Source organism: Mustela putorius, unplaced genomic scaffold, assembly GCF_011764305.1.
Source record: "Mustela putorius furo isolate JIRA1106 unplaced genomic scaffold, ASM1176430v1.1 tig00000145_pilon_pilon_pilon, whole genome shotgun sequence".
NCBI lineage: Eukaryota > Metazoa > Chordata > Mammalia > Carnivora > Mustelidae > Mustela > Mustela putorius.
In genome coordinates, this window is record NW_025421294.1 from 15,055,758 (window position 1) to 15,081,569 (window position 25,812).

Genomic DNA, 25,812 nt, shown 5'->3' on the forward strand with positions numbered 1-25,812 from the left:
AACACTCCTTATCTTTTTCATCTATGTCACAGGACTGAAGGTTAAGACTCTACAAAATAAGAGGAAAAGATGATACCTAATATGGTTGTATTATAAAGTTGCAGAAATTGGAAACTTTTTCAGGATGATGTTTTAATGCGTCTAGTTTCTTTAGTAAGTATTATTGCTGGGGTAAAGGAGTGGGACTCCTCTTGCAGACACTAATGAGATTGTTAAATCCAGAGGAGAGAACAAAACTCACCTTCTTCCATGAAGGGAGTGGTTTGATGGTAAATGTGTAGAGAAGCAGCCCACAACACTTTCAGAGTCCTTACCACCAAGTATCGGTGTGAGCAGCACTCATCAAGCAGAGAACAGCTCTGCCGTTTGTAAGGGCTGTTGCTTCTGCTTTCCCAGAGTTTTATTGTCCTTCCCTAATGCACCATTAAAGCCCTTCAGCCTAAATTCACAAAAGCCATTAAAGATAAAATTCTGCAATAGGTTTTGGGGATGCATTTTCAGCCCAGTCAAGTGGCTTTTATGCCCCCAGAATAAGGTGACCTTAGTCTTGGACAGACCGAGCATGTCAGTGTCCTCTTTTCTTGAAAATATTAGCGAATAACAAGCCCCGGACCTACAAGCAGAACGATGTGTACATCACACTAACGTGCAGGTACATGGACAGGCTCATGAACTTGGACTAGTTTCTTATTTTGCTTGTGAGGTTCCTAACATGAATTCTGGCTTCCTCGGTGAACCTCTGTATGTGTGGCTCATTTTTCTCTGGTGCAGGGTACAACTGGCTAAAAAGAGTGTTGAAGGGTTTCAGACTGCCTCTTTCTATGGCTAACTCTCTCTCTGTATTGCAAACTCCACCCCAAACGCTTTGATGGATTCCACTGTTTCTAGAATTATGCAGTCCAAACTCACACATATGAAATAAAGTCCCTTTCATCATCTGGCTCCTGGGCTCCTGCCACACAGAAGCACATGGGGTTTCCCCCTCCCCCACCATGCTCCCTGCATCCCCTCACCTTCTGCTGTTGTTTTGCCTGAAACAGAGCTCTCTCACCATGGGCTCAGAAAAAGCAGATTCATCCCTCGACTCAGAGCTCCAATGCCACTTCCTACAGGAAGGCTTCTCTGAATTTCCAGTTCTGAGTCACTGCCACCTCCTGTGTGACCTGCATCTTATACTTCATCCATCATAACATTTATCATGCTTATATTTATTTTTCTCCAATTGGATCATAAACTCCTGAGGTCAGGGATGGTTTCTAGTTGAATGTCCTGTTCCGTTACATAGGCTCACAGTGGCTGGTAGGCAGTGAATGACTAAATGATACCAGGAGGATTTCTAGAGACTTCAAGGAGGTTAATCCTAACGCTATAAACCAGAGCACTAATGATGCACCATCAGATACCATGCAAGGCAAACCGGGTATTAGGTATTAGGCTCTTTTTCCTTCTTTGAGACCGGCCCCAGTGATTTTTTTTTTTTTCTTTCAAAAAGGAGGTCCCATGGAGCTTTGCTGGGAGGGAAGACACTTGGGTATGGCAAGATTAGCATAATGACTTCTTTGCCTGAGTTTATGAGGGCTCGATGAGAAAAATGACTTGCTGCAGGTTTGACACTTCGGGAACTTTCTGTGAAATCATCGAGTCTCATTTTTCTTGAGTATCAAAGCCACATGTCATTACATCCATTACCTTTCCCAGAAGCCACCTGGAAGCTTAAAGAATAATGCAGAGATCAGAGAGATCGTGTGATACTTCTTAGTTCGATCTTAAGATTCGTTTATTCATTGAATACTTACTACCTTGATAAACCACTGTGCTAGAATAAAGGAAATATAAATGAAATCTAGTTCTTTCTGAGATGGAGAGGGTAAGAAAAGTTCATAAGGAACCATGCCAAAAGGTTTACAGTGGTAAATGAGCATGTTTACTACTAAATTCAGAGAAGGAAGAAGAGGAAAATATAAGACAGATATTTAAAAAGTGGACTTTTGTGGCACCTGGGTGGCTCAGTGGGTTAAGGCCTCTGCCTTAGGCTCAGGTTATGATCCCAGGGTGCTGGGATCAAGCCCTGCATCGGGCTCTCTGCTCAGCAGAGAACCTGCTTCTTCCTCTCTCTCTGCCCGCCTCTCTGCCTACTTGTGACCTCTGTCTGTCAAATAAATAAATAAAATGTTTTAAAAAAAATAAAAAGTGGACTTTTAACATAAAAATAAAGTGTATAAACACAGATTCTGAGTACACAGCTTCCCCAAAATGTGACGCGGTTACTTCTAAGTCACTACAGGGTAAACGGTAGTATTGTTTATTCACATATTCACATATTCACCAGAAGAGCATGAAAATAAACCCCTTGTACTATATTAAAATTCCTGATAGAACAAGTAAACATTTTCTAGGTTTGAAATTTAGCACCACTTCCTTATCTCTTTAGCCTGGTTAAATAATACTAAGTGTGCGAGAACTTCTAAGCTGTTTCTTTCACTTAAGGGGAACTATGTTTATAATATGTGTATACTATGGTTTAACCCCATGGTTATGTTTAGAATCACCTGGCAGGGCTCTAAACCCCCTGGGTTCTCTGTCCTAGTCAGCCCTGGGGCAGTCAGACTGTCTGTGGCCAGGCCTAGCTGTCTGTCTGAAAACAAACAGAAACTTCTAGGACTTTCTGATGTACAGTCATCTTCAGCAATACCATCCACAGGACTTGTCCACAGCCAAGGACATCAATCCGATTTTAATCTATGAACCTCTTGGAAGCTTATCTATGAACCAAAAGGCACCAGAAAAGTACAGCACTTAGCATTTTTGACAAAATTCTTTGGTTAAGGTATACACGGAGGACTCTTACATCTTGCATATAATCAGCAGGTCACGAATGAGTTCCCTCTCTTTTGCTATCCGTCATTCTTGCTGATGACAATGTCTTGTGGATGTTCCGTTGAATCTCCCAGCACTCAGTCCCCCAAGTTACCTACAGTTTCTGTCCAAGTTTCTGTCTCTGGACCCCTCTTGTTTCCTTACTCCTATGTCCTATAATTGTTCCTTTGCTGTTACAACAGCCCACTCCTGATGCACCTCACCTTCTATCCAATCCACCTCCCAAGCTGGCACATGCAGCACCCTAAGGCCACCAATTATTAACTCTGTCACTTTGCATTCATGCATCACAACTCTCACTCATATCCTCAGTTCGTTCCACAGCCATCGTTAACATTCCTTGTACAAATCTTTAAATTCTCTTACCCCCTTCAACTATACTCACCTATTAGAACTCCAGTATTGGTTAAACCCAGCTCCCCCGTTCTTTTCACCTACACCACACTCTTGAACTTTCCTAGAATGGGTCACAGTTGTATTGATTTCTCATTCAAAGTCATGGCCACACATCTCAAGCCAGCATCAGCGTTCCAAGACATAGGGAGATCCCTTCTCCAAGAGGAGCACTGCACACTTTCCCACTGCCTTCATGTCTCTTCCACATTCCTTCCCCTTCCTCTCAGCTGAAGACTGAGCCGTCTTCACAAAGACAAGGGATCTACCCCGAAGTCTACCAACCTCCTTATTTCTATACCCATACTTATGACCTTTCCTCCAGTTATACTAGATGAAAAGTCCCTATACCTATCCCAGTCAACTCTTCTCCAGGGGCTCCAGATCTTGTCTTTTCTCATCTTCTCACAGATTTCTCCAAGCTAGGTATTCCTTCTCCTATACCTTCCCTTTCTACCTCATGTTATGATTGAGTCTCTTGGAAATAACTTCCCTCATGCCTAGTGACCTCCACTTGTTGTCCAAGTTTACTGCTTTCCTTTGTAATAACAACTCTGGGTTGAGTGGTTAATAGGTGAGAAACTAGAAACAGCATTTCCATTCTTCTCCTCAGTTATTCTGACCAGGCTTCCCTCCCCTCTACTTCCTGAAACTGCCTGTCAAGTACATTGATGACCTCCAGCTTCCCAAAACCACTGGGTGCACTGTTATTTATCATGCTTAACTTCTCTGTGATTGAACATTCCTTCCCTTCTGACCTATTTTATTCTTGTGGCTTGCAAAAAGCCCCATTCTCCTGGTTTTCCTCCTGCCACAGAGATTCCTCCTCAATCTTTGTCTGTAGGTATCTTCTTGGTTCAACCTTTAAATGATGAGATTCCCCAGAGCTCAGTCATATATACAACTACTCTCCACTTAAGTTATTTCATTTAGTCCTGTGATTTTAAATATTATATATATTTTATAAATATATATACATCTGTATATATCTGTATATATACACATATGTGTGTGTGTGTGTGTGTGTGTGTGTGTGTGTATATGTGTATGTATATAAAATCTGTATCCCTGACTCTGGAATTCTAGATTAATAATATATCAAGCTTTCTGCTTGATGTTTCCATCTGTATGTCTAACAGCCAGGATAAATATAATATGTTCTAAAGAGAAGCTCTGATATTTATCCACATTCCACACAAACACCCAAACCCTCTTATTCCAGAATTCCTTACCCTAGTACATGGCCCCATAATTCTCCCATTGTAAAAATGAAAATCTTGAGATGATGATGATGATGATGATGATTATTATTATTATTTAGGGAGAGAGAGGAAATGGGCACACAAGCAGGGGGAGAGGGAGAGAGAAAATCTTAAGCAGCCTCCACGTTCAGTGTGGAGCCTGACACGGGGGTCGATCTCATGACCCTGAGATCACGACCTGAGACAAAATCAAGGGTCAGATGCTTAACCAACTGAGCCACCCAGTGGCCCATCCTGAGATCATCCTTAATTCTTTCTTTAACTCATAACACCAGTCCTTCGGGACGCCTGGGTGGCTCAGTTGGTTGAGCAGCTGCCTTCGGCTCAGGTCATGATCCCAGGGTCCTGGGATCGAGTCCCACATCGGGCTCCTTGCTCCGCGGGGAGCCTGCTTCTCCCTCTGACTCTGCCTTCCACTCTGTCTGCCTGTGCTTGCTCTCACTCTCTCTCTCTCTTACAAATAAATAAATAAAATCTTTAAAAAAAAAAAAATAACACCAGTCCTTCAACAACTCTTGGTAACTTTACCTTTGAAGTAGAATTATTGAAAACAGTATGGCAGTTTCTCAAAAAATTAAATATGGAAATTAACATATGATCCCACAATTGTCTTTCTATTGATCTATACCCAAAGGAATTGAGAGGCAGGCCCTTGAACAGATAACTGTGTATCTATATTTGTAGCAGGACTGCTCACAGTAGTCAAGAAGTAGAAATAAACCAACTATCCATCCATGGGGGAAGGATCAACAAAATGTTGTGTGTACAGACAGTGGAATCCAGCTTTAAAAAGGAATGGTGTTCTGATGCAGGCTCCAACATGGTTGAATTGTAAAGACATTATACAAAGTGAAATATGCCAGACACAGGGACAAACATGGTATGACTCCACATACACGAGGTACTTAGAATAGTCAGATTCACAGAGAAAGAAAACAGGATAGTGGTTAGCAAGGGCTGGGATGAAGAGGGAAGGGTAATCGATGTCTAATGGGTATGGAGTTTCAGTTTGGGGTGATGAAAAATTTCTGGAGGTGGATGGAGATGGCGGCCTAGCAGCGTGAGTGTACTTCAGGTACTTTGTCTCTTGCAAATCATTAACATGATTTTATTTTGTATATATTTTGCTACAATAAACATAACTATAATTACCATTTCCACTGCTACCATTATATCTCACAGTTGAAGTATTTTAGTAGGACCTTCTTGCTTCTCCTATAGCCCCCTGATAATCCACTAACCACAAAGCATCCGGAGCAGCAGTGTTCATGACACACAGCTTCCCTGAACAACATCATCTGGCTCCCAACCCCCAGGGAAGAAAATCTAAGCCGTTCATTGCTGGCATCATATGGCCTCTGTGTACGCTAGCCCCACACAGCCCTGAGCACCACACAAGAGCCTCCTGTCCCTGCCACACCCCCTGCTCCAGCTGCTCTGGTCCACCTTACCCCTCTGCACAGATGGCCCCCTCTGCCTGCAGTCCTGCTCTCCTAGACCTTCACTTGGTTCACCACTGCCCATCACTTCAGGTCTCTGCTAAAACATCATCTCCTCCTCCAAGTTCTTTCCTGACCACTCGACTTAGAGTAGCCTCCCCCACCATCCTTACCTCTTGACTTCCATCTTATGTTCTGTGCAGCACTTAACATTGTTTTCTTATTTACTTATGATTTTTTTTACCCCCACTGGAATGCAAGTTCTTAGAAAAAGGACATCTTTTCTGTATTGCTCAATGCTATAACTCCCAGGCTCGTAGAAGTGCCCAGAACAAAGAAAGGGCTTAAGTAAATATTTGTCATAGAAATGCATGCATCTGGTCCCTTGTCTTCTCAGACTTCTGGAAAATAAGCCATGTATTTCTTTTCTTCTTAAGAAGAGAGAGGAAAAACAGAACAAAAAGCCCTCTCTCTGTCCCCGATGCACTGTATTTACTGTTGGTCAACTAAAACATCAATCATTTTTATTAAGTTTGAGTGGATATTAGAGTAAGTGCAAGGAAAAAGTGATTTCTGCACAATTAGAGTCTGCAATTTCAGAGAGGGGCTACAGAATTTGGGGGGTGGTAAGTTGTAGTTCTAGGGACACACACTCTGTAGAAATTCTTCATTCCATCTTGATTCAATGAAACAGAAAAGGCTGAATCAGCAGATGCCCACTGTGGCAACTATAAATAACACCGTAGAAATACAAGGCTCGCTGCAGTGGGGTCCAAGATGGGACTGATCTGTCTGCCATTCTCACTTGAATGACTTTACAAGACATTAGCAGAACTTAATAGGCTAATTACATCCCTTCCTTGCTCCTACCCTGGGATCAAGTTGTTCACCCTGCAATCCTATATGGGGTATTGTGAGATCAGGGGACAAGAAAATCCATGCATCCAAACCATAGTCAAGCCCTTCTGTGTCTGTGGCTTTCTGAGAGATCTACAGTTGGGGTTTTGTTCTTTGTTACATAATGTGCTCTTATACTGGACCCTCTCCAAATTCTTCTTCTTCTTTTTTTCTTTTTTTTTTTTTTTTTTTAATACAGAAACATTTTAATGGTTTTTATCCCCCAAGTTCTTGAGAAGGAAAAAAATACATACGATTTTATAATTTATTATTTAAGATGTCACACAAAGGTTATTGGTCACATAAACAGATGTATGTTAAGAAAAAAAAGTGAGGTGGGGATGGCAGGGTGGAAGAGGTCATTGTAAGCAGAAATGCATGGTTTGGAACAGGAGGCAGCTGTGAAGATGGCCAGACCTACATTACGGGTCTGGGTACAATGTCCATCCTTTTTTATGAACTGGCTGATTCTTCTTTTTAATTTAAATTTCATTTTTAAAAATTGAGATATAATTGACATATCAGTTTCAGGTATAGGACATAGTGATTCGATACTTATATATATATTGTGAAACGACCACATCCATCAGTCTAGTTAGTATCCATCACCACACATAGTTACAGTGGGTTTTTTTTATTCTTTTGTGTTTTACTGTGGTGAGAATTTTTAAGATTTACTCTTTGAGCAGCTTTCTGCCTGCTTAGTTTTGTTGTTATTCAAGTCCAGCATTTCCCACAGGTTTGTTCAAGGGGATATGAATTACATTATATTCTGTAATAATATAATACATAATACATATTCCATATATAATATTTATAAATACTACTATTTATAAAGCATTATATAAACATATAATGTTTGCATATTCATTTTGGGTGTAATGGCTTTTCATGGATAGCAATGCCTTTTATTTGTGATCTCATGACACAGATCCAATACCATTATATATTAATCAGGTGATGAGGACAGTGATTTTACCAACCTCCCATCTATGAAAATGTTACCCAGTTATTCCTTTTTGGATTTGTGTTTCTTTTCCTGTAGTCTCACCAAAGACACCAGCACATTCCCCATGCCTTTCTTCTCTCAGATGTCTTCTCCTGTGGCTTCTGAATTTCTCCTCCATTATCCCTAATAATTTAGTGTGTATGTACCCTCCACAAAACACAAGCTAGATCATTAGACCCCCATCTCAGCACCTCACTCTCCTCCAGTCCCCACAACCCAAGCAGCTTATGCAGAGATTCACCCAACCAACACAGGTTTCTTTGGTAATGGGGAAAAGTGGTTGGGACCAGATCTTAATGACCCTTAGGTGAAAAAAGAGGACAGTTCTTCAGTAGAGAGCACTTGAAGGTGTTACAAATAAGCTCTTAAATCAAGATCTGAGAAAGAACTTCTTAATAGATACTTCCAAGGTTGGCATAATCTACCATGAAATCTTAAAATGTGCTGTGGATGCTGTCACTGAGGCTGGATAAGCATTTGACAGTGGTACAGCAAGTGGGCAGTGCAGCAGAGGGATACTAACCTGCCCAGCTGACCTTTCACAACCCTTTGAGCCCTGACTTTCTGTGCACCATCCAGGCTTCTCACAGATGCTCCCTGAAAAGTCACCTTCCTTCATTGATTTATCACTTATATACCAAAGGAAAGCAGTACTATCCACATTTGCCTAAATAAATAAATAAATGGAATAAATTTTAAAAAGGAGACTTAAGGGCCCTGACTTGTCTACAGTCTCCTAGCTCATAAATGGTACAGATGGAATTTAAATGTCATGGTCTTTCCACTATTGCTCAATTGGTTATTTTTAGCAAGTAGGTTCCAAGCATGGGGTCAACTCCTTAGTTAGTAGTGTCTGCCATGTTGAAAAGGAGGGTGTTCATGTTCAAGAGGAAAGAGGGTGAAGATTGATTAGCAATTCCTGACAGAGACACAAGAAGAGGTGTTTGAGGAGAGCTGGTAGAAAAAAATGGTCAAACTACTATATTATCCCTGAGGAACAGCATGGTTTGAGCTGCCATTTATTGTCCATGTTATGAGAGCTACTTGATAGAGGACATATCTTTTACCTCCAACCACAGCTCCCTAATGTGGATGTTATACCTAGCAGGTAAAGAAAGGGCAACTCAGAGAGTTGAAAATAATGTATATTTTCCAGCCTACTCTACGATATAGCCATGTCTCTTTAAATGTAAAAGTAAAGTTCCACGTGTCTTACTGTGGAGTAAATCTGTTTTTCTAGAAGGTGACTCATGTTTATCTTGATGGTATAGACCCAGTAGTACAGACATCCCTGTCAAAAAGCACGGTTCTGTAAAACCATCCCATTCACTTGAGATTTTTAGCCAACTTTGCAATCTTTGGAGGCAGAATGTTTAATGACAAGGCTCCCTGCCTTGCTGTTAAGCATTGGTCAAAGCTCATTCACTGCCATTATTTATTGCCTTTAATCTGGACTCACACAGATAGAAACCTAGGTCATGTTTCCCTGTTCAGTAACCAAGGAAGCAAGGACACAGCATCAGGGACCTGAACTAAATCCCCTAGCCATGGAGACTGGCCTGAACTCAGATCTCCTGGATCTTCCCTCAATCCGAAGTGCTTTTACGGATGGAGATGTACTAGTTTGAGGAGGGGAAAGTGTCTACAAAGTATGAGAGACCAAAACGTGGTCATCTATTGATTGTAACATATTAACTGCCATGAGAGGGTGTTTTTTTTTGTTTGTTTGTTTGTTTTTTGTTTTTTGTTTTTTTAAATAACCAAATTGAGGAGAGGCATATTCAATTTGGGGCAAAAAGCAATTTGTCTCATTCAATGAGACCTAAGGGGGATTCTGCCATATGGGCCTTCAGGAAAACTTTTGCTTCCCCAGTAAAAGATGAGAAATACCCTTCTGGGACTGAGACCTCTGATTGTGTATATTGAAGACAGTAACAGTATCTATAGGGTTGCCTTGAAGGTTTAGTGAGACAAGGCAGATAAAACTCTGAGTCCAGTAGTCTGCACACAGTGGTTGTTCAACTGTCAGTAAACATTGAACAAATGATTAGGAAGTGTCCAGGTAGAAAGGGCTAGATGGTGAGAAACTTATGTCAAACTGAGGGTATTTAAGGGATGAATAGTCGTTTTCAACTACCACTGAATCATTGTGACGTTCTAATGATGGTAGATTTCACTTAACGCAATATGTGAGAGACCAGGATAAGCCTTTAAGTGCTGTATTCTATGTTATCCTCAACAGCCTTATCAAGTCAGTACAGTGATTCTCCCTATTTCATAGATGGGGCCCCGAGAAGCCTAGGATGGAGCTATCCTATTGTTGTCCATTATTATGAGAAGTTAGGACTTCACTTCTGATCACCAGAAGTGATATTCAAAATACATCACAGGGAACAAACACTGGCTAATCAGAACAGGGCACTGACCAGTAACAATCCTGGAGGCCACTGGTGAACGACCCGTGCCTGTGGGGGACAACTAAGCAGAAGCTGTGTCTGACGTAAGCCTCCCATGGGCAGCAGCAGAACCAACCGTGAGGCTGCCTGTGAGTCAGCAGGAGGAAGAACTTTCTGTAAATCAGCAGTGTTTGAAGGTGAAATGAACTACTTTATGTGGCTGCCAGTGGCCATTCTCTGACGTATTGAAAGGCTAGGGAAACAGTTTCTTGTTGGGGAGGTTACGGAAGGAATTCTGTCTTTGGATGGAGGTAGGACTTGATTTCTAAGCTAACCTTGGGCTCTATTATCCTACAGGCTGGTAACGGTCTTAGTTGCTTAACATTTCTCTGGAAAATAGCAAAATCCTCCACTCTTAACCTCAAAAGTGGTAACAGATTCAAATATGTTCCCTTTCCTGGACTGGCTTTATCTTTTTAGCCAAGCACAAGTGGGAAGTAAGGTTGAGCTCAAGGATTTGCTTGAACATGGTGAGGTGACCTGGCCCCAGCTCCCCTCTCTTACCACTGCTTGAACCACTCTCCCCTTTTCTCAGACACATTCCCACCACAAAGACCACTGTTCTGCTGCAGGAGAGAACAGATTTCCACCTTAGAACTGCTGGTTCAGCAAGTCTGGCTCCAGACGCCACCCACACCTGGGGATTCTGTGAGGCCCACACTAATACCTCAGGTAGGCTTCCCTCCAAATGCGTACTCTCTGAGATCCCTGCTTATTGCCCGAGAAGCACGGAGGGCAATCTGTAATGAACACGGTAACTTGCATATCTGGTTCCTTGTTCATTGTCTGTCTCTTCAACTAAACCATGAGCTCTACGAGGACAAAAAACCAGGTTTTTATTCTTCAAAGCTCTGTGCAAGAACTATGTGCCTGGCCCACAAACAAGGGACCAAACTTGAAAGAATGAAGCTTAAGCTTTGTACTGAAATGTGTGTGGGGGGGGGTAAGGTAAAATTTAATTTGGACCAAGTCGCGGGTTGCATATTAATGAAACCCTGAACCTTATAGAAATTATTGGAAGCACAGTGCAGGCTAGTTAAATGTCAATCTACAAATGAACCGTTCTCTGCCTTTTTCACGTGGGTTTTCATAGGTGGGTGGTCTCAGTTGAGAAGCGCATTCACAAAACTCCTTTTTGAAACTGCCCGATGCCTAATACGAAGAAGGCAGATTCTCCTGTGTTTGCAATGTGTTATTCATGCTCATTCATTATTTGGTAGCTCAGGAGCAGGTGCTGGGTAGAACTTATCAACCTAATACCCTCATTACTGCTCCACCGTTTTGTTTTTGAGGCTCAAGCGGCCCTTCTGCTGTGGGAGGTAGAAAAATAGAATGTTTGCCAGGCTTATGATCTACTGAAGAGAAGATTGACCAAAACAAAAAGAAAGGGCATTTTCTTAACCATTCCACAGAAAATGATGGCCTGAAACCACATTCTGGATCCCACTGCAACAACAGATATTATCAGTACACTGCAAAGAAGGAAGCCGACATCAAGTGGAACGTATAAGGCATAAGTAATCGTTAATCTACCATTTTTTGGACCTTTAGTTTTCTCATATTGGACATGCTGCTTTGGGATATGGAAAAAGATTCAACTTCCCTTATAGATGTTTCAGAGCAAAACAAAACACCTTGGACCAGAGAGATGTTATAAAAAGCCACAGATATTTGAAATATCTTGCCAGATCTGAAACACCAAAGACAGTCTCTGGACAACATGGTTTACCATATACTAAAGCCAATGGATTTGACTTCTTAAATATTCTCATAGGTTACCCTAATTTTACAGGCAATTTTAACAAGCTGTTTTTTTTTTTTTTTTAATTCGGTCTCCCATCCCATAATATATTCAAAGCAGCCTATCAAGAGTGAGGACAGACGCTGTTCTGAGTAGCACCTGCTACATGTGAAGATTGAAGTCTTAGCAGCTAAGCAAACTGTACAAGCATACTATGTTAGTTTGTTAGGGTTGCTGTAACAAAGTACTACCAACTAAGGAGCTTGCAGAACCCCAGAAACATGTTTATCTCCCAGTTCTGGAGAGTACATGTCAAAATCTTTGAGCAGGGCCATGCTCCCTCTGAAACCTGTATGTGAGAGCCCTTTCTTTCTTCTCCCTAGCTCCTGTGGGTTTGCTGGAAGTCTTGGGCCTTCCTTGGCTTCTAGACCCACCACTCCAGTCCTCCATCTTGACGTGGTGTCTCCCTGTGGCTTTCACGTAGTCCTCTCTCTGTGCCCAAATATCCTCTTTTGATAAGAACACCAGTTACATTGGACTAGGGCCACGTAATGAACCACTTTTACTTGATTACCTCTGTGAAGACTCTATTTCTTAATAAGGTCACCTCCTGAGAGACTTGGATTTAGGATTTCAACATATCTTTTTGGGAGAGATGCAATTTAGCCCATAGCCCATACCAATTAAAAATATGTATCTAAACCAATGTTTGCTGCTTTTGGATAAACAGCAGTAAATAGCTCATCTGATCTTGAGGGTACCTATTATTTTTGTATGAGTGAAAATAAGGGAGGCTATATTAAGAGCAGACATAGGCTATCTTTGAATCAGATAATCCTACTTTTGAATCTGGCCTTAGTACACTATGATATTAGTAAAATTATTCAACCCTGTCATGGTACCGTTGACTCTCAAATTAGGCAGTACATACAAAATGTTTATTATCATGGTAGCCACTGGCATTTTCCCAATAAATAATAGCTCTTCTTAAGTCATTAAGAAGATGATATATGTGGTTCATAGCATAAATTAAATGGTTAAAAAATGTTGGTGAACAGAAAGGAAGAGGCACCTCTAGGAATTAGAAAAACATGTCTCCAGATGACTCACTCCCACAGGCTTCAGAAAGCTGGGTGGTGTCACTGAGTGGGCAAGTTCATTCATCTGTCACTCAATAATTGCTGACTGTAATGATCAGCTGCAGAAAGATCTCGTTTTCCCCTATGCATTATCATCTCAGGAAAATGAAGTGTGACTTTCAAGACAGTATGGTGTGTGTGAATCAGACAAAAAGGTGAAATGTCAACCAGGAGAGCTCTGCCTGTAACAAACTAAAGACCTTGGTTGAAACAGATACTTTTGATCTGCAACTGGATAGTAAATAAGACCTTAACTGGCCAGTGTGCTAACAGCTGTTTATCACATCTCACCCTCACACGCTCTTTAGACAGTACAGTTTGTTTTGCTTTGATTTAAGATTTTTTTCATGAGAGAGAGAAAGAGCAAGTGCACAAGTAGGGGGAGTGAAAGGTAGAGGAGGAAGTGTGACTCAATCCCAGGACCCTGAGATCGTGACCTGAGCCAAAGGCAGACACTCAACCAACTGAGCCACCCAGGTGTCACATATAGTACATTTTGGTTATACAGCCTTCTTGGGGAGAAATGAGTATGTGGTAGAGAGCAAAGAAACAATGAGCTCATACATGAAGAGCATCCTACCGGAGCTAAGAGGAAATCATCCTAGACTCTTAGGTATGAAAGAACCATTCCTGATGATTTAGTCTAGCCTCCTTGGCAGGGAAGTTTGTGGCTATGTTTAAGGTCATGGAGGAAATAGGATGTCAGAATCTGGTGTAGTACAACTTTCTTAGAGGAAGTATGGGGGACAGATTGATGGTGACCCCAATGATTCCCACTTCCTGGTGTTCATGCTTTGTATCATCCCCGGCCACTGAGTATGGGTTGATTGTATGGCTTGATTCCAACCAATATTATGTAACAAAGTTGAAGAGATGTCACTACTGTGATTGTGTTCTATTAGGTAATGGATATTCAAGGATATATACTCTGCCTTTCTAGTATACTCACTCTAGAGTTTTGCTCTCTTCACTGAATTTGAGAATACAAGCTAACACGCGTCCTGCAGCCACAAAGAAATTAATTCTGCCAACATCCTGACCAGACTTGAAGTTGACCCTTGCCCAGGCCAGCCTGCAGAAGAGAACCCAGTTGTGGCCAACATCTAAGATGTGCCTAGACTCCTAATCTGAAGAAACCATGAGATAATCAATATATGTTTTTTTAAGTCACTTTGTGGTCATATCTTACATAGCTTAAACAACTAATACACCATGGAGGAAAGACAAAGCAGAGCTCCATATGCTGTGGGTACACAGTAGGAATGTGTAGAATAAATTTTAAAAGTTGCTTAAGACAGACTCACCCACAGTACCCTTTACCTGCTACATTCACCCAAGGATCACAAGTCTGGACTGTCCTTGTTCATTTGTTCAGTCACTGATTTATTCAGCAACCATGCTGGATTAAATTATATGCTAGGATTAAGAACACAAGTAAGGTGGTCGCCACCCGTAAGGGCTTCAGTTTGGGAGGGAGAGACAGCACTTGATAAAAAATCTTGTGATCTAGGGGCTACAGATTAGAAGCAGTAATATAACCATTGTGAAGATGCAAATGAGTGTGTGTGTGCGTGTTGGCGTGTGTGTAATGGGATATGCAAAAAAACACCTATTTTATTTCTACTACGTGCCACAGGATATAGATACTGAAATGTTTCCTTGGCTCCCTTTCATGCTGTGATATCCTTAACTCTGGATGAAGGGCACGTGTCTCTCCTTGTCCCCACTGGAGTCAGCACCAAGAACACTGTCTAGCAACAAGGTGCTCACCAATCAGTTTTTGAATGAATATTTATGGTAGAGCCATTATCCCTAAAATTTTTCTTCACCATTGAAATGCTGACTTCTGGAAGAATGATAGCTTCTACTTACAAGTAGCTACTTCAGTCCAAGAGCAAATGTGGGAAAACTAGTTCCTATGTGTTTCTTCCTGAAGGCTCCAAGATGAACCCAAGTATCAGTAATCATTCCCTGTGATGATAGCCAAGAAGACAAAGATGATGAATGAAAATACCATCCTGTCTATATTTTGGGCGATCATACATTTTCTTTTATTCCTCCTTCAATACATTCCAGAAACAGCTGGAGATGAAATATTTGCAACTCTCTACTGTATCGCAGTTATCTCTACAAATTGCCTAATTAGAGTTTCATCTCATTCCTGTAGGATTTGGAAAGCAGGAAATATATATATATATATATATATATGATTATATATATATATAAATATATATATATTATATATATATAAATATATATAAGATTTGATGAGAGTGGGGTAATTCTTAGAGGAAAAAATGATCAAACATTCCTTCACAAATGGTATTTTGATCCAGGATGACTTACTCTTTTACTGTCGTGTACAATTGGCCTCATTAGGGTGAATTTATAACTGAGGCTTCTTTAACATCTGACCAGGGAGTGAATATAAATTTATCTTTGGGCCCTAATCATTACTTTCTATCACATTAGTCACTAGAGAGATTGTGGCAATCAACAATTCAAATATCACTATCCCCACAGGAAGGATTGTAACAGGTTTCATGTTCCCTGTTTTCTTCATAAAAGCAAATAATTACTGTGTCTACATTTTAAAATCCTTACTCACCAAGTTAATGTCAGTTAAGGGGGAAGTAATGAGCTAGAAGCTGGCCGTCACTTGGAAACTGACACTGATTTTCAAGCTGTCCTCATAGAAAAATATTTGACATCTTGCTAATAAGAAAAGTGTCCAATTACAGAATTCAAAATTAATGGTTATGGTGCAATCCTGTGTCTTCCACAACAACTGTAGAAAAGAAAGTTTTAAAAATTGAGGACAAGTAGCTAAATATTCTATGTATTTAAGAAACTACCAAAAATTAAATTTGGTGGATTAAAAACAAAAATCCACAACAAACAAACAACCTCCCCTTTAGTCTTGGGTGGAATTTATGAAAGAAACAGGATTTACAGTATTCAAAAAATAACTAAAGTAGACACTGCTGGCAGGAAAGTCAATGTGAAGAAAAAAATGAAAACCAGAGATGATTCTCTGCAACCCAGGGAGATAAATGAGTGCTTTTATTCGGAGTACACTTCTTCTGACATAGACTAGACTCTTCTTTCTGCTCTAGTTGTTAAAACCGTTTTAAGTCCTCTGAGCTTTCAAGAAACTTTGTTTTGTCCCCTCAAACTGTCATCTTGTCTGAAGTACTTCAGGATTTCTCACAATTTAGCATCCAGTTGTAGGCTGTTCTCTCGTCAGTGGGTTCCACATGGACCGTCTTCACCTGGGCAGCCAGACTGCACGTCTGCAAGCAGCGGCCATGTCTCACCTTGTCCCACGTCCCCCTCAGAGCCACAACCATGCCGAGCACCAGCAGTGTAGAGAGTGGCGGAGATGTCTGCATGTCCTTCAGGGAGGGCTCACCTGCTTGTTAGCCATGCAAACTTGGGCAGCTACCTCATCTTTCTATACCAGTTTCCTAGGCTGTAAAATGGGGACAATGACACCCTCAGCCTCCTTGTTGTGAGCAGATTAAATGAGATAAATCACAAGTGCTCACCAGAGCCCCTGGTCCCCAGGAATCCCTCAGTAAATGGCAGCCTACCACTGCTACTGCTCCACACGGGTTTGCTGACAGAGAGGGATGATTTTTGAAACTTCTGCCATGTCCAGAGACAAAATGCTGCTTTGAGTCTGAAATTAGGAAGTCATATATTTTTATATATGCAGATGGTCTTTCCTTGTCTTAGGAAGCTATTGAATTTCATAGACTCTGTTTTCTTTGTTCACACTGTAATAACTCAGAACTCGAGATGGGTCTTATAATCCAATTTTTCTGAGTAGCAGAAAGATTTTGTTTTGTTATCCTAGATGCTATCAAATCTAGCATGAATTTTGGGGATTTTTTTGAAGAAAAATTTTTTCTTTTTGAGAGGGAGAATAGGAAACAGAGGAGAAGGGAGAGGGAATCTTAAACAGGCCACACGCTAAGCGTGGATGTGGGGCTTGATCTCATAACCCTGAGATCATGACCTGAGCTGAAACCAAGAGTTAGGCACCCATCTGATTAAGCCACCCAGGTTCCCCCTGCAGAAAGATTTTAAAAAGAGAATGAAACTATTCAAAAGCCTTCTCTTCTTTGCTGTTGCTTTTCATGCTTTTAACTCTGCCCGGCAAGCTGGAGCCTCAGAGTGCCATCATTATTATCCTTTTAACACCTCAGACAAAGGAACACAGCTTGTTTTATTGCATCCCTGTGTTTTAAGCCACTTGACACCTTCTCAATTTGATATTCGGTACTCTGGAGGCAGAAAGCCATGGTTATCAGAGTCCTGTCCCAATTAACATGTTTACTTGGCCTCTACTGTCTTGAAAAGCCTTAATGATGTTGATACGTGTCCTGATTTTCTCCAGAACATTTATGGGTTTGCTTGTTGCCCAAGCATAATTATTAATAGTGACTCCTTTCATTCTCAGGAGTAGCCTGGTTTGCGTGATAACTCATATGATTACTCCTCGTGAAGACCAAGGCAGGTCTGAAAGTCTTGGCTTTCATGCCTTGTATTCTAATTTTGTCTCCATTATTTATAAAACTGGCTTTTAGTCAATCATTTGTGTGGTTCTGGCAGTGCTCATTCCCTCATATTTTTACTACATGCTGGTTATACAGTGAAAAGCCAAACACACAAGGCCCTAACTCATGAGGTTTACACTGTAGTAGAGCAGCAGATAATAAGCAGATAATAATAATAACATGTCACAGCTCCTGAGGACAGGTACAAAGGGCTGCAGTGCTCTACCAGAAGGAACACATGTGGGGCACTTGGGTGGCTCAGTCAGTTCAGTGTCTGCCTTGAGCTCAGGTCACAGTACCAGTACCAGGTCCTGGGATCGAGTCCCGCATCAGGCTCCTTGCTTAGTGGGGAGTCTGCTTCTGCTTCTCCCTCTGCCTCTGTCTGCGGCTCCACCTGCTTGTGCTCTCTCTCTCTCTGTCTCAAATAAATAGGTAAAGTCTTTAACACATACACACACACACAAAAACACATAAAGTGCAGTGGGGCCTTATAGGCAACAGAAATACACTGCATTATTTTATGACCCAAGAAGATGTGCTCTCATTTTCACACCATGCTCAGAATGTCACTGAGTTTGCCTCACACTCATTTGCCGTGGTTAGGAGACACTTTAGTACAAAGAGGCTCTTCTGAGAATGGGCATGTAGTAATGATTGTGAGTGTGTAAAGGCCAAGGGGCATAAAGTTAACCCCTGGTCTCCTATTTAAGTGGCAGAATGATGATGAGAGCAACAGAGAGCAATGGAAGACGTGAAGGGCAGCAAACTCCTTAGGGGAAAAATTATGTTGACTTCTCTGAGTTTTTTTCCCCTCCTGAATTCCTTTTGGAATACATTTCTAAGCATAAGGAAGAGAATATTAAGCCCAGAGAGAAAAGGCAGGGGACCAGATTCAAATAGGGGAAGAAGAAAGTTGAAAGGTACTTGTCGCCATGCAGACTTCTCATGGTACCTGCCTCTTTTTTGAGATCCAGAGTGTCAGCAACCCAAGAAGACTGTGGGTGGGCAATTTGGGGTTCGCTGAGTGAGCATGAGTACCTTGAGAGGGACATCACAGACTACCAATAGGAAAGTTTCTCCTTTGAAAGAACCATGGGGACCAGAAAGTCAGTACGGGAGAAAGACTGCTTGGGAACAGGGTTCCCAGTTACTGACAAAACACCAGGTGTGTTCATTTACTTCCAAGATCCTATATAATTAACCTGTCTTCTTTCTGTTCATCTGTTGCCTGAAGACTGTATTTCCAATACAAATAAGTCTTCCAAAAGACAGGAAATTAAACAATGAGCATATAAGTATTCGGGATTAAGGACACACACACACACACACACACACACACACACACGGATTGTTCCATAGTGTCTGCACAAAGAATCTATAAATTATGATGCTACATCTTCACTCACAGGCTCTGTACTAATCTAGATAAATTTTAGGCAAAAGTCAACCTAGTGGTTGGCAAATAGTTTATTTGGCCAAATTTTTACTACACTGTAAAGACATAAACATACTTAAAATCCTAGCAAATTCTTCAAAGATTAGAAACAAGACAGTGGCAGACTCAAATGTGTTGATTTTTTCACTTAATGATGTGTACTTAATGCCTATATTTCATATGTGTCATGAATTCGAGTTGGTGTAGTAGTTATGACTTTGGGTTCAGAGAGACCTAGGTTTATTGACTTTACTGAATCGGTTCTAGGACTTTTTGGTGGAGTCTTTAGGATTTTTCTATAGCATCATGTCATCCAGAAATATTGGAAGTTTTACTTCTTCCTTACCAATCTGGATGCCTTTTATTTCTTTTTGTTGTCTGCTTGGTGTGGCTAGGACTCCCGGTACTATGAAATAGATTGAGCTAGAGAATATAATGCTAAGTGAAATAAGTCCATTAGAGAAAGACAAATACCATATGATTGCTCTCATACATTGAATTTAAGACACAAAACAACAAGCAAAGGGAAAGAAAGAGAGAGAGAGAGAAACCAAGACACAGACTCTTAACTATAGAAAATAAATGGTTACACAGAGGGAGGCTGGTGGGGGGGAATGGGTGAAATAGGTGAGGAGGGCACTTATCTAATGAGCACTGAATAATGTACAGAATTGTTGAATCACTTTATTGTACACCTGAAACTAATATAAGACTGTATGTTAACTGGACTGAAATTAAAATCAGAAACTTAATAATAAATTCTCATAAATACCCCAGATAATAATTTAATATCTCCAAATCATGGTTTTCTCATACTTAATATGGTCTGACTATACCTGCTCTGATCACTTATCCCACATTATTATAGAGATTGACATACTATATAGGAAATCAATATTTAAATTACCAATATCTTTACATCACACAAATTCTACTCTTGAAACCAATACTATATCATATGTTAACTGATAAAAATTGAAATAAAAACCTAAGAAAAAAAACCCTACCAGTATCTTTAAAAACAAACAAAAAAGATTTTATTTCTTTATTTGAGAATGAGTGAGAGGGAGAGGGGGGGAAATGTGAAACAGACACCACACTGAGTGGAGAGCCTGACACAGGGCTCGATCCCACACCCCAAAATCATAACCTGAGCTGAAATCATGAGTCAACTGACTGAGCCACCCAGGCTCCCCACCTACCAATATCTTTTTTTTTTTTCCACCTACCAATATCTTTACAAATAAAAGTATTATCTTTTTTTGGTCTATTGTCTGTTAGGGTTTATAGCTACTGTGTTATATCTCTGTCTTCATTTAGCGTGGATTCCACAAGGGAAGGAGACACATTCTTGTATGTTACCTTCTCTTTGGCTAGTGCCAATACTCATTGATCCTGGTATTATTGCTTACTAACTGTGACTTTGAGCAAATTAAGTTCAGTGTGCTCATGTTCTTTTTTTAATCCTCAAAAGAGGGACAATAAGACTACCTTAAGGGACTTTTGCATGTGTCAGTGAGAATTACCTGTCATGTTCAACAAGAACTTGTTCAATGTACCAGGTTGTGGATTCTTTCCTGTACATTCCATGCAAGGCTGTCCCCTCAGACTTAACTGACCTGTGGATGATACGCTGGCTTTGCAGGTAGTCCAAGGCCATGGCCAGCTCACAGATAAAGAGTTTCACGGTGTCTTCCTGGAAACGGACATTCTGCTGCAGGTGGTAACGCAGGTCCCCACCCAGCAGGAGGTCCACTACCATGAACATATCCTCCTCATCTTGGAAGGAGTACCTGGAATAGAATTAGAAATGAAAGTGTATTAAATACATTTGCACACTAGAGAGTCCCAGAGGCAAATGATACCTCATAGATCAGAACAGAGTGTTCTTGAGCGAAGAGTTCAAGCTTTGGGAGCAGATGGTCTATCCCTAGGTCTATGACCCTACACCTTCAGTTTCCACATGTGTGAAGGGGAATAATAAGAATATCTACCACATTTGATCATAGTAAAGAACAGATATTACATTTAGTGTCTTGCCTGACATATAGTAAGCACTCAATAACTATTAGCTTACAAAGCTATAAAGCTTAGTTACTAAAGAAAACCACACCTATCCCTTACCATTAACAATCATATCCTAACCACACCATTGCTGGAGGTCCATAAAATATAAATTACGAGGCGTCCTTGAACCATTCTCATTCTCATTTTCCACACGATCAACTTCATTGCCCAGCAACTTTAAAACAAATCATGTACCACGTTAATGATAAGATAAACATATAAAAGGGCAATAAAAATAGTGCATAGTACAAGGAAGTAATTTACTTCGGGATAGGGAGGAAGGGATAGCTTCTCAGCAGAAGTGAGACCTATGTTACATTTTGAAGGATGGTGACAATAACCACAAAATGAAGTTGGTGTCACCGATGTCTCCATTGAGCCACTTCTCTGGGGCAGGTGCTGAAGCCCTCTACAAATTGCACTCCCGGAGACCCTCAAAATGCTGCTCTTAAGCTCCCACTTTAGAAATAAAGAAATCAAAGCCTTTGACACAAAGTCAAACACCTAATACATGGTAGAGCCAAAGAGTTCTCCAGGTCCAAAAGTAGGATTTGATAAAGGAAAATAGCCAGCACTGAGCACAGAAATGGCAAAGAACACAGTGTGAGTGGAGAAAGGAAACTAGTTTGGGTTTGCTCTAACAATAGGTATGATGGGGAAGCATGGGCCAGAGAGGAACACAGTACAGATCCTCGGACAGGTGCCTGTTCACAAGTCTGTAGGCGTTGGGGTGACATTGAAGAGTTTTAAGCAGGATGTACAATCAAGCATGGACTTAACGCTTGAGGGAGCACAGAGCGGAGAGATAGGAAGAGGAAATGAGACCCAGGACAGCAGAACTGGACTCTGCTGTTTGCAAAGAGCCTCTCATAAAAAATGCATTGCTGCTGCTATGATTTATTTTGTTTCCTTTAAAGTAAAGACAGGATTTCTAGGCACAGTATTGCTCTTGGAATCCGCACTGTTTTGACATGTTTCTTTTGACATAATGTCACTGGGATCACATCTTAAACTTTTATTTGAATCAAAGAAGTAAGTGTTCTCAAGCAGTGCCCAGGGATGAAAACTAATTCCTGGTGACAAATTCTTTGCTCAGGAAAGAAATGGAGAACATCAATGACCGAAGAACGATATTTAGTATTTTTGCTTCTCTATAACAATCATTGTGCTAAAGGAGAAGGTGGGCATTTGCAAGGGAAAGAAACAAGAGAAATTCAATGAAGCATTAATCTCAGGCAGTAACATTCTGATGAAGACTACCAGTCCCCGATGTTTACTTGTCCAATGAATATAATTTTGTTTACCACTGAAGACTGATTCACATAGAAGATGACAGATATTAAACACTTGGGGGAGTTTAGACAGAAACACAGGAAGCACTTTTTAAAATTCTGACAATGAATACATTTTTAGTATTGTCTTCTGGAAATGACATTCTTCACCTCAGTGTGATAACTGGCTGGTCATCTGTGCCATGGTTTTAATGGGTACCAGAAAAAAGGCCTGGACTCAGGCTATTTGGTTCACAGTCTTTCCTACTGCACTACTGTGCATTATATTTGTTGTGTTTTATAGGGCTTTTGGTAAGCCACAATGTGCTAATAAACATGTAATCATCTCTGGGACCTGTTGTACCTTCAGTTGCTTTCAACAATGAAACAGAAATGATCCCTCATGGGATGTGGTGATATGGGTGAGGTTTGGGTATCCAAAAAAGAAGAGATGCCAAGGAAAACAGCTTCTGCAGACCAAGCTAGCATACAGGACAGCTGCTGACTGCATTTAGCTCCCATTGCCGGCAGGTCACGGTCAGAAACCTGGTGACATACCAGAAGACTTCTCTCCCATCTCCACTGAACTCTAAGGATGGGCAGTGGTATTATTAAATTCATCCTGATGAACAACCTTTTTAATGAGACTCGAGTGAAGCTATTTTTATTCTAAGAACGGACAGATAAAGGTGTCAGTCATAGGCAAGTTAAAAACAGTGTTCTACCATGCAAGGGATTATTAATCAAAGAAAGATGTAGCCCAGGCAAGAGACAACATGCTTCCCTTGTCCAGCATTGAATATAAATTTATTTAATCATGGAGCTAGGTTTGGCTTTTAAGAATCTTTCTCCTTCAGCACATCAGATCTGAAGCCCCTTATACAGATCTTAAAAACTCTCAGAGAAAGGGAAGATGGGTATTTGATTATACAGAACCATATCCAGTAAAATATGTGGGCATAATATAGTTTGGTGATGACTAGAATACGCAAGATCATACCATAGTCTGATTATTTATTGATAAAAGAGTAAGAGCTTCCTTATACCTTGTTGATTTATCACAGAGACTCACTGTTGCATTTCCATGACTTTTCTTTCTTAGCTGACAGCTCCAAAAATACTAAGTCTGGTCCCACTGTATATGAAATGCACTGCAGTGTTCTCAGTAGGATGAGATAATCAACAAAAGACTACCACATACTCCACCCTGTTCCACCATGTTTGACCCAGACCATGGCAGTAGCTACTCATAGCTTTCTCTGGATAATCTTGGACCTCTCTAGTCCTTTCTACACATCATAGTTATTTTTTTGTTTGTTTATTTGACAGACACAGATCACAAGCAGGCAGAGAGGCAGGCAGAGAGAGAGAGAGGAGGGGAAGCAGGCTCCCTGCTGAGCAGAGCCAGATGTGGGGCTCAATCCCAGGACCCTGGGGCCATGACCTGAGCCAAAAGCAGAGGTTTTAACCCACTGAGCCACCCAAGCTCTCCCATAGTTATATTTTTACACCATGAGCTTTATATCACCCAGCCACATAAAATCCTTTTACCTCTTTCCATGGCGTATAGGATCCTGTATGGTCTGTCTCTGTTTACTCTTCCAGACTTAACTTTAGATCTCTTCCTTCCATCCCTCATCTAGTAATTGATGCTCTCTCAAGCCTTAGAAGACTGCAGTGTAGCATGGCCCGTGCCTATGCTCATGATGCTGTCCCCTATCAGGTTCTTTTCATCTTTCACCCTTAGCCCAAGTGACACTTGTCAGAGAGACATTTCTAACACTCCATATTAAATCAGGTCACCTTGGTACATATAATACCTTAGCGTAAATTGAAAATATTTTTCTTGTGTGCTTTTGGCTTAACTGTCTTTATTCCCACTATGCTACCAGTATGCATGCCTGCTTTTACTTATCTTTCGCTCTTGAGTACACTGCCTAAAATGTAGCCTCTACAAGTAGCTACAGAAAATAATAATAACAAATTAATAAATGAACTAAAGAAAGGAAAAGGTTAAAGCCCAAGCTTTGGGTATATGTGCTATACATACATTCCTTGGGTTTTATTCTTTTTTTTTTTTTTTTTTAAGAACAACCAGATCTAATTTTTAATTTAAATTCAATTAATTGACATATATTATATTATGGGTGTCAGAAGTAGAGGTCAGTGATTCATCGGTCTTATATAATACCCAATGCTCATTACATCACATGCCCTCCTTAATGCTCATCACCCTGTTACCCTGTGACCTCACTTCCCCCGCCTCAAGCAGCCCTGCTTGTTTCCTATAGTCAAGAGTCTCTCACGGTTTGTTTCCCTCTCTGATTTCATCTTTTTTTAATTGACATACAGTATTATTTGTCCTGGGGGTGCAGGTCTGTGAATCATCAGTCTTACACAATTCACGGCACCTACCATAGCACATACCCTCCCCAATGTTCATAACCCAGCCACCCTATCCCTCCCCTCCTACCCCTCCAGCAACCCTAGGTTTGTTTCCTGAGATTAAGCATCTCCTATGGTTTGTATCCCTCCCCAGTCCCGTCTTGTTTCATCTTTTTCCCTCCCTACTCACTGTGACCCCGTGCCCCGCCTCTGAAATTCCTCCTATCAGAGAGATCATATGATAATTGTCTTTCTTTAATTGACTTCTTTCACTCAGCATACTACCCTCTAGTTCCATCCATGTCTTTGCAAATGGCAAGATTTTGGTTTTTGATGGCTGCATAGTATTACATTGTATATAATGGAATATATACAGTGATATATATTATATATAATATATACAATGATACACACACAATGATATATACATATATACAATGATACCACATCTTCTTTATCCATTCATCTGTTGATGGACATCTAGGCTCTTTCTATAGTTTCACTATCGTGGACATTGCTGCTATAAACATTTGGGTGCACGTGCCCCTTCAGGTCATTATATTTGTATCTTTAGGGTAAATACCCAGTAGTAAGATTGCTAGGTTGTAGGGTAGCTCTATTTTCAACTTTCTGAGAAACCCTGTTTCTGAGAAACTCTGTTTACCAGAGTGGCTGCACCAGCTTGTATTACCATTAACAGTGTAGGAGGGTTCCCCTTTTTCCGCATCCTCGCCAACATCTGTTGTTTCCTGACTTGTTAATTTTAGCCATTCTGACTAGTGTGAGGTGGTATCTCATTGTGGTTTTGATTTGTATTTCCCTGATACTGAGTGATGTGGAGCACTTTTTCATGTGTTTGTTGGCCTTTTGGATGTCTTC

At 40.8% G+C, this 25,812-nt stretch overlaps 1 protein-coding gene across 2 annotated transcripts in view; it reads right to left on the minus strand.

The window, feature by feature from the left end:
* The window catches only part of STK32A (serine/threonine kinase 32A), a 137,278-nt gene that overhangs the window by 41,480 nt on the left and 69,986 nt on the right, over positions 1–25,812 (minus strand). For both annotated transcript variants that reach the window (XM_004744678.3, XM_013052335.2), the window contains exon 5: positions 20,830–21,003. In XM_004744678.3, the coding sequence (XP_004744735.1) occupies positions 20,830–21,003 (174 nt within the window). The remainder of the gene's footprint in view (positions 1–20,829; positions 21,004–25,812) is intronic.